General features: G+C 51.4%; 1 protein-coding gene across 1 annotated transcript in view; it reads left to right on the forward strand.

Annotated features, from left to right (window-relative positions):
- Positions 1-15,061, forward strand: part of LOC127571252 (sodium- and chloride-dependent taurine transporter-like) — a 200,858-nt gene that overhangs the window by 138,814 nt on the left and 46,983 nt on the right. Inside the window, 1 exon segment of the mRNA XM_052017479.1 lies at positions 12,439-12,666. Within this exon segment, the coding sequence (XP_051873439.1) occupies positions 12,441-12,666 (226 nt within the window). The 5' untranslated portion in view covers positions 12,439-12,440.

Genomic DNA, 15,061 nt, shown 5'->3' on the forward strand with positions numbered 1-15,061 from the left:
GCTTATCAATTGTCTTCTTGAAATCCAAGTACATCACATCACCCATCTATTCTACAAGTTGCAACATCAAAATCTATTATCATTGGTTTATTATTGTCACATGTTCCGAGATGCAGTGAAAACCCTTTGTGTGCGTGCCATCCAGACAGATCATTCCATACGTAGTGACATCGAGGTGGTAAAAAGCAATAACAGAATGCAGAATATAGTGTTACAGTTACAGAGCAAGTGCAGTGCTGGCAGACAATAAGGTGCAAGGGCCACGAAGAGGTAGATTGTGAGGTCAAGAGTCACCTTTTAGTGTATGAGAGGTCCGTTCAATGGTCTGATAACAGTGGGATAGAAACTGTCCTTGAGCCTGGTGGTATGAGTTCTTGGGGTTGTATATCTTCTGCCTGATGGGAGGGGGGAGAAGAGAGAATGCCCAGGATGGGAGGCTCCTTGAATATGTTGGCAGCTTTCCCAAAGCAGTGGGAAGTGCAGACAGAGTCCATGGAGGGGATGCTAGTTTCTGTGATGCGCTGAGCTGTGTCCACAACTCTCTGCAGTTTCTTGCGGTCCCAGGCAGAGCAGTTGCCATACCAAGCCGTGATGTATCCAGATAGGATGCTTTCTGTGGTACATCTGTAAAAATTGGTGAGGGTCATCAGGGATATGGAAATTTCCTAAGGCTTCTGAGGAAGTAGAGGCACTGGTGAGCTTTCTTTGCCATTCTGTCCATGTGGTTGGACCAGGACAAATTGTTGGTGATGTTCACACCGAGGAACTTGAAGATCTCTTGAAGGTTTCCAATAGATTTGTAAGTATGAAGTCTCTTTTACAAATCAGTATTTTCCAAATGCCATATTACCACTCTGTTAATAATCAATGCCTCCTCCCACGTCCCTACTGAGGTCAGGCCAGCTGACTCCTTGTTCCCTGCCATTCCCTGTTTGCTCTCTCCCTCCTTTCTCAAACACTGAGGACACATTTGCCAGTGTTTGGGAACTGTGGAGAACCAGTGGGATCTCGGAAGATGACAGTCAGTACATCCACTCTCCCCACCGCCACTTCCCTCAAAATGCTCAGATACAGAATATCAGGTGCTGGCGGTTTCTCACCTTCAGTCCCATTTCATTGACTAATGCTGAACTGTGAGCTCCCCACTCACTGCTGGTCTCCAACCTTTCCAGCAGGTTTTCTGTGGTTTCTTCTCTGCAGACAGAGGCAAACTTGTTTAATTTCTCGGCCATTTCCTAATCCCTCCATATAATTCCTCGTGTCTCAGTCCGTAAAGGACCCACGTTAACTTAGAACATAGAACATAGAATACTTCAGCCCACAATGTTGTGCCGACATTTCATCCTGCTCTAAGATCTATCTAACCCTTCCCTCCCACATAGCCCTCCATTTCTCTATCATTCATGTGTCTTAAATGTCCCTAATGTAGCTGCCCCCACAACCTCTGCCGGCAGTGCGTTCCACACGCCCACCACTCTCTGTGTAAAAACTTACCCCTGACATCCCCCTTACACCTTCCTCCAATCACCTTAAAATTATATCCCCTCATGTTAGCCATTGTCGCCCTGGGAAAAGGTCTCTGACTGTCCACTCGATCTATGCCTCTTATCATCTTGTGCACCTCTATCAAGTCACCCCTCATCCTCCTTTCCAAAGGGAAAAGCCCCAGCTCACTCAACCTATCCTCATAAGACATGCTCTCCAGTCCAGGCAGCATCCTGGTAAATCTCCTCTTCCTGTAATGAGGCGACCAGAACTGAACACAATACTCCAAGTGTGGTCTGACCAGAGTTCTATAGAGCTGTAACATTACCTCACGGCTCTTGAACTCATTACCCCAGCTAGTGAAGCCAACACTCCATACACCTTCTTGACAACCCTATCGACCTGCATGGCAACCTTGAGGGATCTATGGACGTGGAGCCAAAGATCCCTCTGTTCCTCCACACTAAGAGTTCTGCCATTAACCTTGTGACCATCTTTTCCTTTGTACGTATGTGCAGAAGATTTTACAGACTGTTTACGTGCTTTTTATAGTTCTACTTCCTCTTCCTTTATGTACGCCCTCTTCCTCCTTTGCTGAGGATTGTGGGTAATGAACAGTAGGGTAACTGTGAGCAGCGGTGTTGCCTGAGAGATAAGTTATTGGCCACTCTGCAAGAACTCCCACCCTCGTCCTTCAAGAGTCACAGAAGAGCCTTTTACATACAGAGCAGACAACACACAGGGACCCAGGTTAACATCTAGGCAGCAAGGTGGCACTTACACAGCAGGGCGTTGGACTGCAGGCTAACATCATGTGGTTAAAGTTCTCCCCCTACAATCTTTGACCCGATTCAGAGAGAGAGAAAGACAGATCAGTCGAGAGAGAGGAATACAGGCAGACAGAGAAAGAGAGAGACTGCAGATGGTAAATTGGTAAATTGGTTTATAATTGTCACCTGTACCGAGGTACAGTGAAAAACTTTGTTTTGCATGCCATCCAGACAGATCATTCTATCAGATGTGCATCGAGGCAGTAAAACATGTAAAAACAGTGCATAATTTATGTTTTTCTTGTGAATGCTGCTTATCTGATGCTCTGTGCCTCTGATGCTGCTGCAAGTAAGTTTTTCATTGCACCCGTGCACACATGGACTTGTGCATCTGACAATAAACTCAACTGTGACTTTAATAGAATGCAGAATAAAGTGTCACAGTTTCAGAGAAAGTGCAGTGTAGGCAGATAATAACATGCAAGGTGATAACGAGGTAGATTGTGAGGTCAAGAGTCCATTTTATCATACTAGGGGACCATTCAATAGTCTTATAACAGCAGGTGCTGTAATCCAGAACAAAAAACAAACTTCTGGAGGAACTCAGTGGGTCGGGCAGCATCTGTGGAGGCAGAGGGATGGTCGACATTTCAAGCCGAGACTCTGCATCAGTGTAGAGGAGAGAGAGCCGATATGAAGAGGTGAGAGGGAAGGGTCAGGCAGGGACAGGCAGGGGATGGTTGGAACCAGGTGTGGAGGGGGGTGATGGGCAGGTGGAGACAGGTGGGGGGAGGGAGGGGGGAGGTAGAGACAGAGGAAGAAAGGGTTAGGTGGAAACGTGAGGCTGCAGATCCTGGAATCTGATAAGTAAGGAAGGTGGTAAGTGGATCCAAATAAATGAGGCAGGTGGAACCAGTTACACAGAACAGTACAGCACAGGAACAGGCCCTTTGGCCCACAATGTCTGTGCTGACCATGTTGCAAATGTAAACTGATCCCATCTCCCTGCACACGGTCCGTATCCCTCCATTCCCTTCCGGTTCATGTGCCTGTTTCATTGCTTCTTAAACGTTGCTGTCGTATCTGCCTCCACCACCTCCCCGGCAGCCCATTCCAGGCACCCACCGCTCTCTGTGTAAAAAAACCTGCCTCGTACACCTCCTTTAAATTTCCCCCTCTCACCTTAAACCTATGCCCTCTAGTATTTGACATTTCCACCCTGGGAGAAAGACTCTGGCTGTCTACCCTATCGGTGCCTCTCATAATTATATAAACTTCCATCAGGTCTCCCCTCAGCCTCCGACCCTCCAGAGAAAACAACCCGAGTTTGTCCAACCTCTCCTTATAGCTCATGCTCTCTAATCCAGGCAGCATCCTGGTGAACCTCCTCTGCACCCTCTCCAAAGCCTCCACATCCTTCCTGTAACGGGGCGACCAGAACTGCACACAACACTCCAGAGGTGGCCTAACTGAAGTTTTATACAGCTGCAACATGACTTCCTGACTTTTCTACTCAACGCCCCGACCGACGAAGGCCAGCGTGCCGTACGCCTTCTTTTCCATCCTATCCCACGCTGTTGCTACTTTCAGAAAACTATGGACTTGCACCCCAGGATCCCTCTGTACATCAATGTTCCTCAAGGTCCTGCCATATACTTTCCTCATACATTTGACCTCCCAAAGGACAACACCTCACACATGCCTGCATTAAACTCCATCTGCCGCTTCTCTGCCCACGTTTTCATCTGGCCTATATCCTGTTGAATCCTTTGACAACCTTCTTCACTATGTCGTCTGCAAACTTACTCATCAGCCCACCTATATTTTCATCCAAATACCGCAATCAGTGAGGATAGGCAGCAACACCTCCGGCACGATTATCCTCAACACTGGTGCCTCACAAGGCTGCGTCCTCAGCCCTCTACTCTACTCCCTATACACTCATGACTGTGTGGCCAGATTCTGCTCTAACTCCATCTACAAGTTTGCAGATGATATGACCGTTGTAGGCCGTATCTCAAACAGCAATGAGTCGGGGTACAGGAAGGAGATAGAGAGCTTAGTGGAATGGTTTCCTTATACAATGAGATGGACTCTGACCTCACGAACTACCTTGTTGTGACCTTGCACCTTATTGCACTGCACTTTCTCTGTAGCTGTGACCCTTTACTCTGTACTGTTATTGTTTTTACCTGTACTACATCAATGCACTCTGTACTAACTCAATGTAACTGCACTGTGTAATGAATTGACCTGTACAATTGGTTTGCAAGAAAAGTTTTTCACTGGACCTCGGTACAAGTGACAATAATAAACCAATACCGATACCAATGTATCACAAACAGCAGAGGTCTCAGCACTGATCCCTGCAGAATACCACTGGTCACAGACCTCCAGTCAGAATAACTCCCCTCCACCACTACCCTCTTCTACAGCCAAGCCAATTTTGAATCCATTCCACCAAGTCTCCATGGATTCCATCTGCCTTGATCTTCTGGATCAGCCTACCATGAGGGACCTTGGAGAGGTTTTACTAAAGTCCATGTAGACAACATCCACTGCCCTACCCTCATCAATCATCTTTGTCACCTCCTCAACAAACTCCATTGTAAGACATGACCTGCCCCACAAAAAGCCATGTCAACTGTCCCTAATATGCCTATGCTGAGTCGATCCCATCCCTGAGGGTATTCGCCAATAACTCCCCACCACTGTTGTGAGGCTCACTGGCCGATAATTTCCCGTTTCTTCTCTACTGCCCTTCTTAAACAGAGGAACAACACTGGTCGTTCTCCAGTCCTCTGGGGACCTCGCTTGTGGTAAAGAAGATGTGAAGATCTTTGGCAAGGCCCCAGCAATCTCCTCTCATGCCTCTCTCAATAACCTGGGATCAGGCCCTGGGGACTTATCCACCTTAATGTTCTTCAAGAGACCCAACACTCCTCTTTCTTGATATCAACAGCCCTGGAACATCAGCAGAGCCCGCCCTGATCTCACTGTTCCCCACGTCCTTCTCCTTGCTGAATACCGATGTGAAGTTCTCGTTTAGTACCTCGCCCATTTCCCCTGGCTCCAGGCATAAACTGCCTCCTTTGTCTGTGAGTGGCTCTATCTACTCCTAGTTACCCTTTTCTTTTTAGTATATGCATAAAAAGCCTTGGGATTCTCTTAATCCTACTCACCAACAATATTTCATCACCTCTTTTAGCCCTCCTGATTCCCTGTGTGTTCCCTCCTGTGTCTATATTCCTCAAGCTGTCCAATTTCAGCTTCCTAAACTTTACATACGCTTCCTTTTTCCTTTTAACAAAATCTCTCATCATCCAAGGTTCCCGAACCTTGCCGTCTTTGTCTCGCTTCCTCAAGGGAACATGTAGGTCCTGAATTCTGACCGGCTGGCCTTTAAACTCCCACATGTCAGATGTGGACTTGCCCATCAACTGCTGTTCCCAATCTACTCTCCCCTGAGACTGGCCAAAGCTGTTGTAATTAGCCTTCCCCCAATTTAGCACAGTAAAGAGGAAAAAAGGGGGGGGGGGGCATAGAAAAAATAGAGAGAAGCTGAGAAAGGGAAGAAGAGAAGAGGCCTGGTGGGTGGGGGGGGGGGGTTGTGGGGAAGGGGGTGGGTGGTGGGGATTACCTAAAGTGGGAGAATTCAATGTTCATGCCGTTAGGCTGCAAGGTTCCAAGATGGAAAATGAGGTGCTGTTCCTCCAGTTTGCGCTTGGAATTCTCCCGGCAGTGGAGGAGGCCGAGGACTGACGTATCAGTAATAGTGTGGGAGGGGGAGTTGAAGTGACCGGCAATGGGGAGACGCAGATCACGGTTATGGACAGAATGCAGGTGTTCTGCAAAATGGTCACCTAGTCTGCGTTTGGTCTCACCGATGTAGAGGAGGCCACACCTGGAGCACCGAATGCAGTGGATGGTATTAAGGGAGGTGCAGGCGAATCTGTCTCACCTGAAAGGACTGTTTGGGTCCCTGGATGGAGGTGATGGAGGTGGTGTAGGGGCAGGTGTTGCACCTATGGCGGGAGCAGTGGAAAGTTCCCGGGGTGGGAGCGGGATGGGTGGGGGGTGGGGGGGGGGGAGGAGTGAACTGGGGAGTCGCGGAGAGAGTGGTCCCTGCGAAAGGCAGAAAGGGGTAGGGAGGGGAAGATGTGCTTGGTGGTGGGGTCCCGTTGGAGATGGCAGAAGTGGTGGAGAATGATGTGTTTAATTCCTTGTATTTAAATTCCCTGCTGCCGCAGTGGGACTTGAACCCACGCCTGCGGGTAAATGGTACCGAGCTCTGAAAGGCAATTCACTAAGTTAACCACAGAACTACTGTGTCAGTGTGTGCGTGAGGAACTGTGGCTGGAGAAGGCCATTCATCCCCTCGTGTCTGCTCTTTCTCTTGGACCACAGCTGACCCTTCAGCTCAGCGCCACATCCCTGCACTGACCCCATCTCCCTCCATTCTCTTAACCTGCAGAAATCCATTGGTCTTGGTACAACTCAGCCTCTGTGCAGCTCTCTGGCAGAAAATTCCAAAGATCCACCACCTTCTGGGTGAAGAATCTGATCTCAAATCTGTCCTGAATATGCATCCCTTTAGTCTGAGATCATCATCCCCAGCCAGGGGTACATCACCCCCTCATCTACTCTGTCATCTGCTCTTCCATGAGATCACCTCTGACTACCTCTATATCCAGGACCTCCCCCCAGTTACAACAGGGTCCTGTCCCTGAGGACGCTTCGTAACCAAACAGTTCTCAAGTCAGAAATGTGGTCGCATGGGTCAACCAAGGGCAACATGCAATTAAACCAGGGCATTTAAAGAAATTCGGCATGTCCCCGTCGACCCAAACTGATTTTTATTGATGCACCATAGAAAGCATCCTGTCTCGATGCATCACGGCTTGTTATGGCAACTGCTCTGCCCGGGACTGCTAGAAACTGCAGAGAGTTGTGGACACAGCCCAGCGCATCACTGAAACCAGCCTCCCCTCCATGGACTCTGTCTACACTTCTCGCTGCCTCGGTAAAGCAGCCAACATAATCAAAGACCCCACCCACCCCGGACATTCTCTCTTCTCCCCCCTCCCGTAGGGCAGAAGATTCAAAAGCCTGAAAGCACGTACCACCAGGCTCAAGGACAGCCTCTATCCCACTGTTATCAGACTCTTGAATGGACCTCTTATATGATAAAGTTGATCTCTTAATCTACCTGGTCGTGACCCTTGCACCTTATTGTCTGCCTGCACTGCACTTTTTCTGTAACTGTAACATTCTTTTCCGCATTCTGTTATTGTTTTCTCTTTTGTACTACCTCAGTGTGCTTATGTAAGGCATGATTTACCAGGATGGAATGCAAAGTTTCTCACTGTACCTCGGTATGTGTGACAACAGTAAACCAGCTACCATTCAGAGAACTAAGTTCCCACATGGTAGAAGATCCCTGAAGCCCCACAGCTGCTGGCAATTCCACCCAGCCGGTCTCCCGTGTATGTGTGCTCGTATGGGCTGTCTGTAAGTAGGGTGTTCGTAACCTGGGAGGTCCTGTAATTTTGTGTGTGTGTGTGTGTGTGTGTGTGTGTGTGTGTGTGTGTGTGTGTGTGTGTGTGTGTGTGTGTGTGTGTGTGTGTGTGTGTGCATGCGTGCGATGTAGAGGGTGAACAGAAACAGGCTTGGCACATGAGTTGGGAGCTCACCATAGCTGTACAACTGTGCCAATCCACTCTCTGTCCAGGCACGCACTCTGTATATGGTTTTATTGCTTTGCCTTGCCTTCTACCTGCGTCTATCACCAGGAACAATCTACTTATCAAATGACAGACTGCACCCTTCAGCTGAAACAGAAGTGGGAGGGAAGCTTGTGCAAACAACACTCTCCAGCCTTACAAGCACCGGGGCTGAGTGCCAAGGAGAGGGGGGATTGGGTAACAGAGGCTGATCACAGCTTGGGCAGACAGGAGCATGTCTTGGGGAATCATCACTGGTTACTGAAGGAGGTTCAGAAGCCAGCTTGCACAAAGAGTCAGACAAGCATCATCGAGGTAAACAGCTGGGTGGGATGAGATGTTAGACCAAGGCCAACCAGCCTGTGGGGGAATTGATCAAGGCTTTCAAAGGGGAATGTCGTGGGGGGAGAGGGTGGAGATGTAATGGGGTGGGGGGGGAAGAGATGTGGTCTGGGGAGAGCTAGTACAGATTTGATGGGCTGAATGGCCTTCTTCTGTCACCATTCTGAGAGGAGCAGATCAGGGTTGGACCGAGCGGGGAAGGGGGTCACGGTGGGTATGTTGTCGGTGTGAGCTCACCGACACACCCTCCCCTATCCATCCATGCTGAAACCCCCACCTGCCACCCTTGTAAACTCCCTCATCCCTCATTGTGGGCAGGCACGGTAGTGTAGTGGTCAGTGTAACGCTATTACAGCACCAGTGACCCGGGTTCAATCCCGGCCACTGTGTGTAAGGAGTTTGTGCGTTCTCCCCGTGTCTGTGTGGGTTTCCTCCGGGTGCTCCGGTTTCCTCCCACATTCCAAAGACGTACGGGTTAGGAAGTTGTGGGCATACTATGTTGGCGCCGGAAGCGTGGCGACACTTGCGGGCTGCCCCCCAGAACACTCGACGCAAAAGATGCATTTCATTGTGTGTTTCGGTGTATGTGTGACTGATAGAGACATCTTATCTTAGCCTCCACTCACACCTCACCTTCACCCCTCACCCTTCACCTTTCACTTCTCACCCTTTACCCCAGCACTACAGAATTCCCAGCCTCCTTGACTTTAAGCTTCCTCTCTTTGTTTCCGGATGCCGTGTGGTCCTGCTCCTGCCCACCTCAATCCCCCCTCAATCCAGCTCCCCTTTCCCCTCCAGTGATCACTCCCCCCATGCCTTCAGCTGCCTGGGTCCTGAGCTCTGCAAACTGCCCACTCCCCTCCTTGAGACACTCCCGACAACAACCTGTCTCTGGGACAAGCTCCCCACCACCTCAGCCCACCAAAGTGGGGGAGCGCAGGTCACCCAGACAAGCGGGGGATGTGGGGGACCAGGGAGATGCACCCACCCCACTGAAGAACGAAATTTACAGCGACCCAACAAGGGCCGTTCAAACTGAAAATCAGATGCATAAAATGGGAGGTTCTGCTCAACAAAATGGGTGAATTCACAGTCTGAATGCACATCCTGGGCTTGCAGTTCTAAGCTGCTGTCGTTCTGACTAATACCGGCGTTAAAATAAACCTGTTAACAATCGCATTAGAACCAGCGCCCTGACCAAATTTACACCGAGAGCTTAACCGTTGCAGTGCAGGCAGCGGTGTCAGAAAATGAAAGCAGCCCAGCCCCCACCTGAAACAATGAGGCAGGAGAGGGTGCTACTGGGGAAGGGGCGAGAGATCCCCAGGGTAGGGCAGAGATCCCCAGGGTAGGGGAGACGGAGGAGCAAAAGAGTCTGGAGACCCGAATGGGGGAGAGTGTGTCTGCACCCCCAGGGTACCCCGGGGTAAGGGATGTGTAGACCCCCGCACTAGGGGGCGTGTGGACCCCCCGGGGGAGGGGGCATGTGAAACCGCTGGGGGAGCGAGTGTGTGTGACCCCCACGGTAGGTTGTGTGAGCCCCTGGGGTAGGGTGTGTGTGTGACCCACGGGGGAGGGGGTAGAGGGTGTGTGATCCCCGGTGGAAGGGGTGTGAGACCCCCGGGGGAGAGTGTGTGTGACCCCCGGGGGAGGGGTCTCCAACCTTCACTGTGTAACCCCCACGGCAGGAAAACAGGCAACGCTGGGCGAAGTAGTGAACCAAGGAGTGAGGGCGGGAGGTAACGGAGGGGGAAGGTGTGGCGGGTCCCGGGGGGGGGGGGGCGGGGTGAGGGATGAGGTGGGGGAGAGTGGGGAGCGGGGGGGGGGGAATGAGCTGAGGGTAAGAGGGGGGAGAGGGGGGTACTGTGACAGGACATGTCCGGAACAGCGGTGAGCAGTTGCAGAGTGTGTGAGAGAGAAGTGTGAGATCTCCCCCTTCTGCCGGGACTGCACGCTGCTCTGTCTCTCTCCCCCCCTCCCCTCCCCTCCCCTCCTCCTCTCTCCTCCTCCCCTCCCTCTCAAGTGCCAATCTACGTCCTGACGCACAGAGGAAGCCGACTCTGGGTTTTTTCCACTCGTTTACATGAGGTTAGCACGGCCGCTGCGAGGAGGGACATTTAGCGCGGCCGTATAAATGAAAATTACTCTTCAATCAGGGAGTCATTTTATTGTGGAATAACGGAGGGTTCTCTGAGTGATTGAGGGAGCGCCCGCACCTTAACGCCCAGCTACAGGTAATCCGCAATAGTCCACACACACAAGCCCTTGGGGAGGGGGAGAAAGGTGCATTTTTAGCACGAAATAGTTTTAATTGTCTGAAAATAAACAGATTCCTGCGGGCGGGGGGGGGGGGGAAGCTGTGAAAGGGATTTTGTTTTTTCTTTGAGGACAAAATTCTTCTTAAAGCCAGCCCGAGTAGAGCGCTACCCTTTATGTGAGGGGAGAGGTGGGGGGGGGGGCAAGAAAATAATCTATACATTTATATAAATATTTTAGCGAATTTCTACTGAGCGGGGAATGTGCTGCGTTGCATCGGCCGGCTCCCGAACAAAGACTCAGGGTCTGGACATCATTTTTATTTTTTAAAACAATCCAGGAATAAATGGCCACTGAATATTTTCTGCACCCGTTGAATCATGTAAACGAAGGAACGCTCTGCTTTCGTGTTTAAAACGATTTTAATCCCCTAAAAATCTAAATAAAAAAGGGTGTTTATTTGCGGTTGTTTGCTCCTTTCCAGTTGTTATACCCCCTCTCTCTCTGTCTCTTTCTCTCGTTCTCTCTCTTTCTGCCCCCTCCCTTTTTGTTCCTTTTTCTATTTGTGTTATTTTCCCAAACAGAAAGCTGGACAAGTGTACTGGACCGAGTAAGAGGCGTTATTCGCGGAGTCCTGTACAGCTGTAGGTATTGCCCTGGGAGTGAATATTGTGCTTTTATCATTTAAAATAAAACATTTTTAAAAAAGCAAAAAAAAAGGTTAACAGTGCTTTTAATCAAGCACGTTCTCAACGATTCAGGGAATCAATTGTGAGCGTCTTGTGTGGAGAGGGGAGGGCGGTTGAAGCGGGGCGAGCACATTTGCAAAGAAAAGAGGAATTGGAGACGGTGTCTAGGAACCAAATCCCGGCCACCGTGCGCCGCAAATCTGCGGAGTCCGAGGGGAAGGGGTCTGCATTTCAACCCCGCCAGTTGGCGGAGTCGGGTGGGGGAAATAAAAGCGAGGGTATTCTTCTATTTTTAAAAAAAGAGAAGGTAAAATGGAGGTTGGCTCGGGGTTTGGAGGGATCGGGGAGGGAGGGGGCGGAGGGAGGCGGAAGGGTATAATGGGGTTCATTGATCTGCAGCTGGCTGCCTTGGATTGATCAGGGATACGGGTCCGGGAGAGATCAGATTATAACCCTGTTATGACATTTTGCTCTTGTATCTTGAGATTAACAGGACTGATTTAGACCCTCTCTCTTTCTTCTCTTCTGTGTGTGTGTGTGTGTCTGCCTCTGTGTGTGTGTGTGTGTGTGTCTGCCTCTGTGTGTGTGTGTGTGTGTGTGTCTGTGTCTGCCTCTGTGTGTGTGTGTCTGTGTCTGCCTCTGTGTGTGTGTGTGTGTGTGTGTGTCTGCCTCTGTGTGTGTGTGCCTCTGTGTGTGTGTCTGCCTCTGTGTGTGTCTGTGTGTGTGTGTGTGTCTGCCTCTGTGTGTGTCTGCCTCTGTGTGTGTGTGTGTCTGTGTGTGTGTGTGCCTCTGTGTGTGTGTGTGTGTCTGTGTGTGTGTGTGTGTGCCTCTGTGTGTGTGTGCGCGCGCGCGTATCCCTGTCTGTGTGCGCGCCTGTGTGTGTGCCTGTGTGCGCGCGTATCCCTGTGTGTGTGTGTCTCTGTGTGTACCTCCCTCTGCCTGTGTGCGTGTGCCTGTGCCTCACTCTGCCTGTGTTGTGTGCCTGTGTGTGCCTTCCTCTTCCTGTGCCTGTTCCTCTGTGTGTGTGTGTCTGCCTGTGTGTATCCCTGTGCCTGTGTGTGTGTTGTGTGTGTGTGTGTGTGTATCCCTGTGTGCGCGTGTGTATCCCTGTGTCTGTGTGTGTATATGCCTGTGTGTGTGTGTTCGGGATGCATTGTGTGTGTTCGAGCTCAGGAATGGCCCGGGGTGAAAAGATGCATTGCTTAAAAGATTTTCACAAAGACATCCTGAAACCCTCCCCCGGCAAGAGCCCCGGCACAAGACCGGAGGATGAGGCGGACGGCAAGATGCAGCGGGAGAAGTGGGCCAACAAACTCGATTTCATTCTATCAGTGGCCGGAGGCTTCATCGGACTCGGCAACGTTTGGCGGTTCCCGTATCTCTGCTACAAGAACGGTGGAGGTGAGTTAACCGTCCTTCCTGGGGAGGTCAGACCTTGACTGGGGAGAGATTCCATCGGCCGGGAGGTGGAGGGTGTGGGGAGGGGGGTACGGAAGACAGGAGCGTTTAGTTTTGCCTTATATGGCTGTTGTGATTATGTCACATGCGGCATTAATTTCTTGTCGGCATTTAATTCGTTCCGTAAAATCTCCCTGGACATCGACCTAGAGCTGACCAGGCTCCCTGCAACAATCTGGTTTAACAATCCACCTCAGTAAATTGGGGGGGGGGGGGGGGGGGGAAGAACTCAGTGCTAATGTTAACGCGGTTGGTGAGCTGTATTCTTCCGTCTAAATCTGTTGCTAAACCGGATTTGCCAGTGTTTTATGGATTGGTATTGGTGCCGTGACTTTGCACCCCTGGTAACGCACGCTCCTTCAGCGACTCCCCTACACCTGGTTAGTGAGTCAGGCATCCTCAGTGGGAGTCAATGCCCGGGGAACACAGCCTCACCAGCACTATCCGGCATTGGGCAACCGGCCTCGGCAGGTGTGGGCACGTTCCGGTCCAGGTTAGTGTGACGGGCTTGGCCACCTGGCTGGTGTCTGTTTCCCAATGAAAGCACCGTCCCGTGATCCGGCCATCATTTCCCCAGCCAGGTATGTGTGGTTTCCTGTATAGGAGGAACGTGGCGCAGGTGTGTCAGAGCAGGTTCAAACCCAGTGCTGGCGATCGCTGTACCCCAGCTCCCCCCTCGCCCATCTCCCACCACCCTACAGGGGTTCCCCCTCTGCTCTCTCAGCCCCCATTTCACATCCTCACCGAGAAATTCCGGTTCTTCCTGGGATCTTTGGTGACCCTGTTATGTATGGCAGGGTCACCGATGACCTCCTGTGTGAAGTGTCTGTGGTGACCTCTTCCCCCAACCCCTCCCGCCCCCCCCCCCGCACCCTCCTCTCCCACCCACAGTCTCTGCCCTGGTGACCCCATCCCCTCCTCCGGTGCCTCTGCAGGCAGGTGGGGGTGGCATTTGTCTGGGTCCACCCTTGCCCATCCTGCGGTGGGCAGGGAGTCCCCCCCCCCCATCACTGACTCTCACACTGAGCTCCAGCCCAGGAGATCCCTCATTCCACCCCCAACCCCCCTCACCCCCCACCCCCACCTCCCACCTCCACACAGTCTCTGAGTTGGCCATTCACACCTTCAGGCAGAGATTCCAGAACAGTCCTACCCAGCCTGGCTCTGCTCTCTGCTTAACCTCCACCCCACCGCACCCCCCCCACCCACCACCCACCCCGCTGCACCCCACCTCCACCTCTCCCCCCCACCCACCTCCCACCCCACCACACCCCACCTCCAACCCCTTCCCCCCACCGACCCCCACCCCCCTCATTGACTCCCGGTTTAATACCGGTTTGGTTGTTTAATTCACAAGCTTGTACTTAAGTCAGGATCAGGTTAATTATCACTGACATACAGCGTGAACTGTGTTGTTTTGCGGCAGCAGTAAAGTGCAGGACATAAAAATCTATAAATTACAGAAGTAAATAATTGGGGGGGGGGATCCCATCCCTGAAACTGCTCCAGTTACCATGACACTGCCATCGGCTCCCAAACCTTCTCTCCTCTCCCACACACCCTAGACCCCCACTGGCCAGCTTTAGACCGCCTCTGCTGGTGACTCCAGTGTGATGGAGTTGTATAGAACAGCACAGGAACAGACCCTTCGGTCCCTGATGCCAAAACTAAACTAATCCCATCCCCCAGGACCTGATGACCACATCCCCCCACTCCCTGCCTGTTCATGTGCCTGTCTGAAAGCCGTCTGAATGCCACTATCCTATCTGTTTCCACCCCACCGGTAGCAGTTAGATTCTCTGTTGGCCTGGGTGTTTAACGAGGGGCTGCACTGTTTTGCAACCCTGCTAGTGGAAGAGTCCTCACTGCATCCTCCCTGTCAGATCACCGAACATGAAGTATCCTGCAGGAAAGGGCCCATGGACTACCCATGGATATCTTGCTTGGACTTTCTGCAGCAGTTAACTAGGGCTGAGTGATGTGGAGACTGCAGCTGTAATACGGAGATGTAAACACTGCCTCTGGGAGAACGGAGGAGGTCTCCCTCCTGCCTCACCAATGTGTGCATCTGCTCTCTATGGCCCTGTGGTTGTTATCGTTGAAAGAGTAGCAGCTCGTTTAAACCTCCACCCCCTCCCCCCCAGCACCAAAACAGACCAGTTCCCACGTCACTATCTGAAAATGGGTTTCAGTTCTATCCAGTGATCCTGCTGACCTCACCATTCCCTTGGTGACGCACACAGTTCGACACCACCCCCCCCCCCCCCCACCACGACACCCTCACTGCCTCCGTTAACAACAGCGTGCTCCCAGTACTGACTCCAAACCAGTCGCCCCA

This window comes from Pristis pectinata, chromosome 6 (assembly GCF_009764475.1).
Source record: "Pristis pectinata isolate sPriPec2 chromosome 6, sPriPec2.1.pri, whole genome shotgun sequence".
NCBI lineage: Eukaryota > Metazoa > Chordata > Chondrichthyes > Rhinopristiformes > Pristidae > Pristis > Pristis pectinata.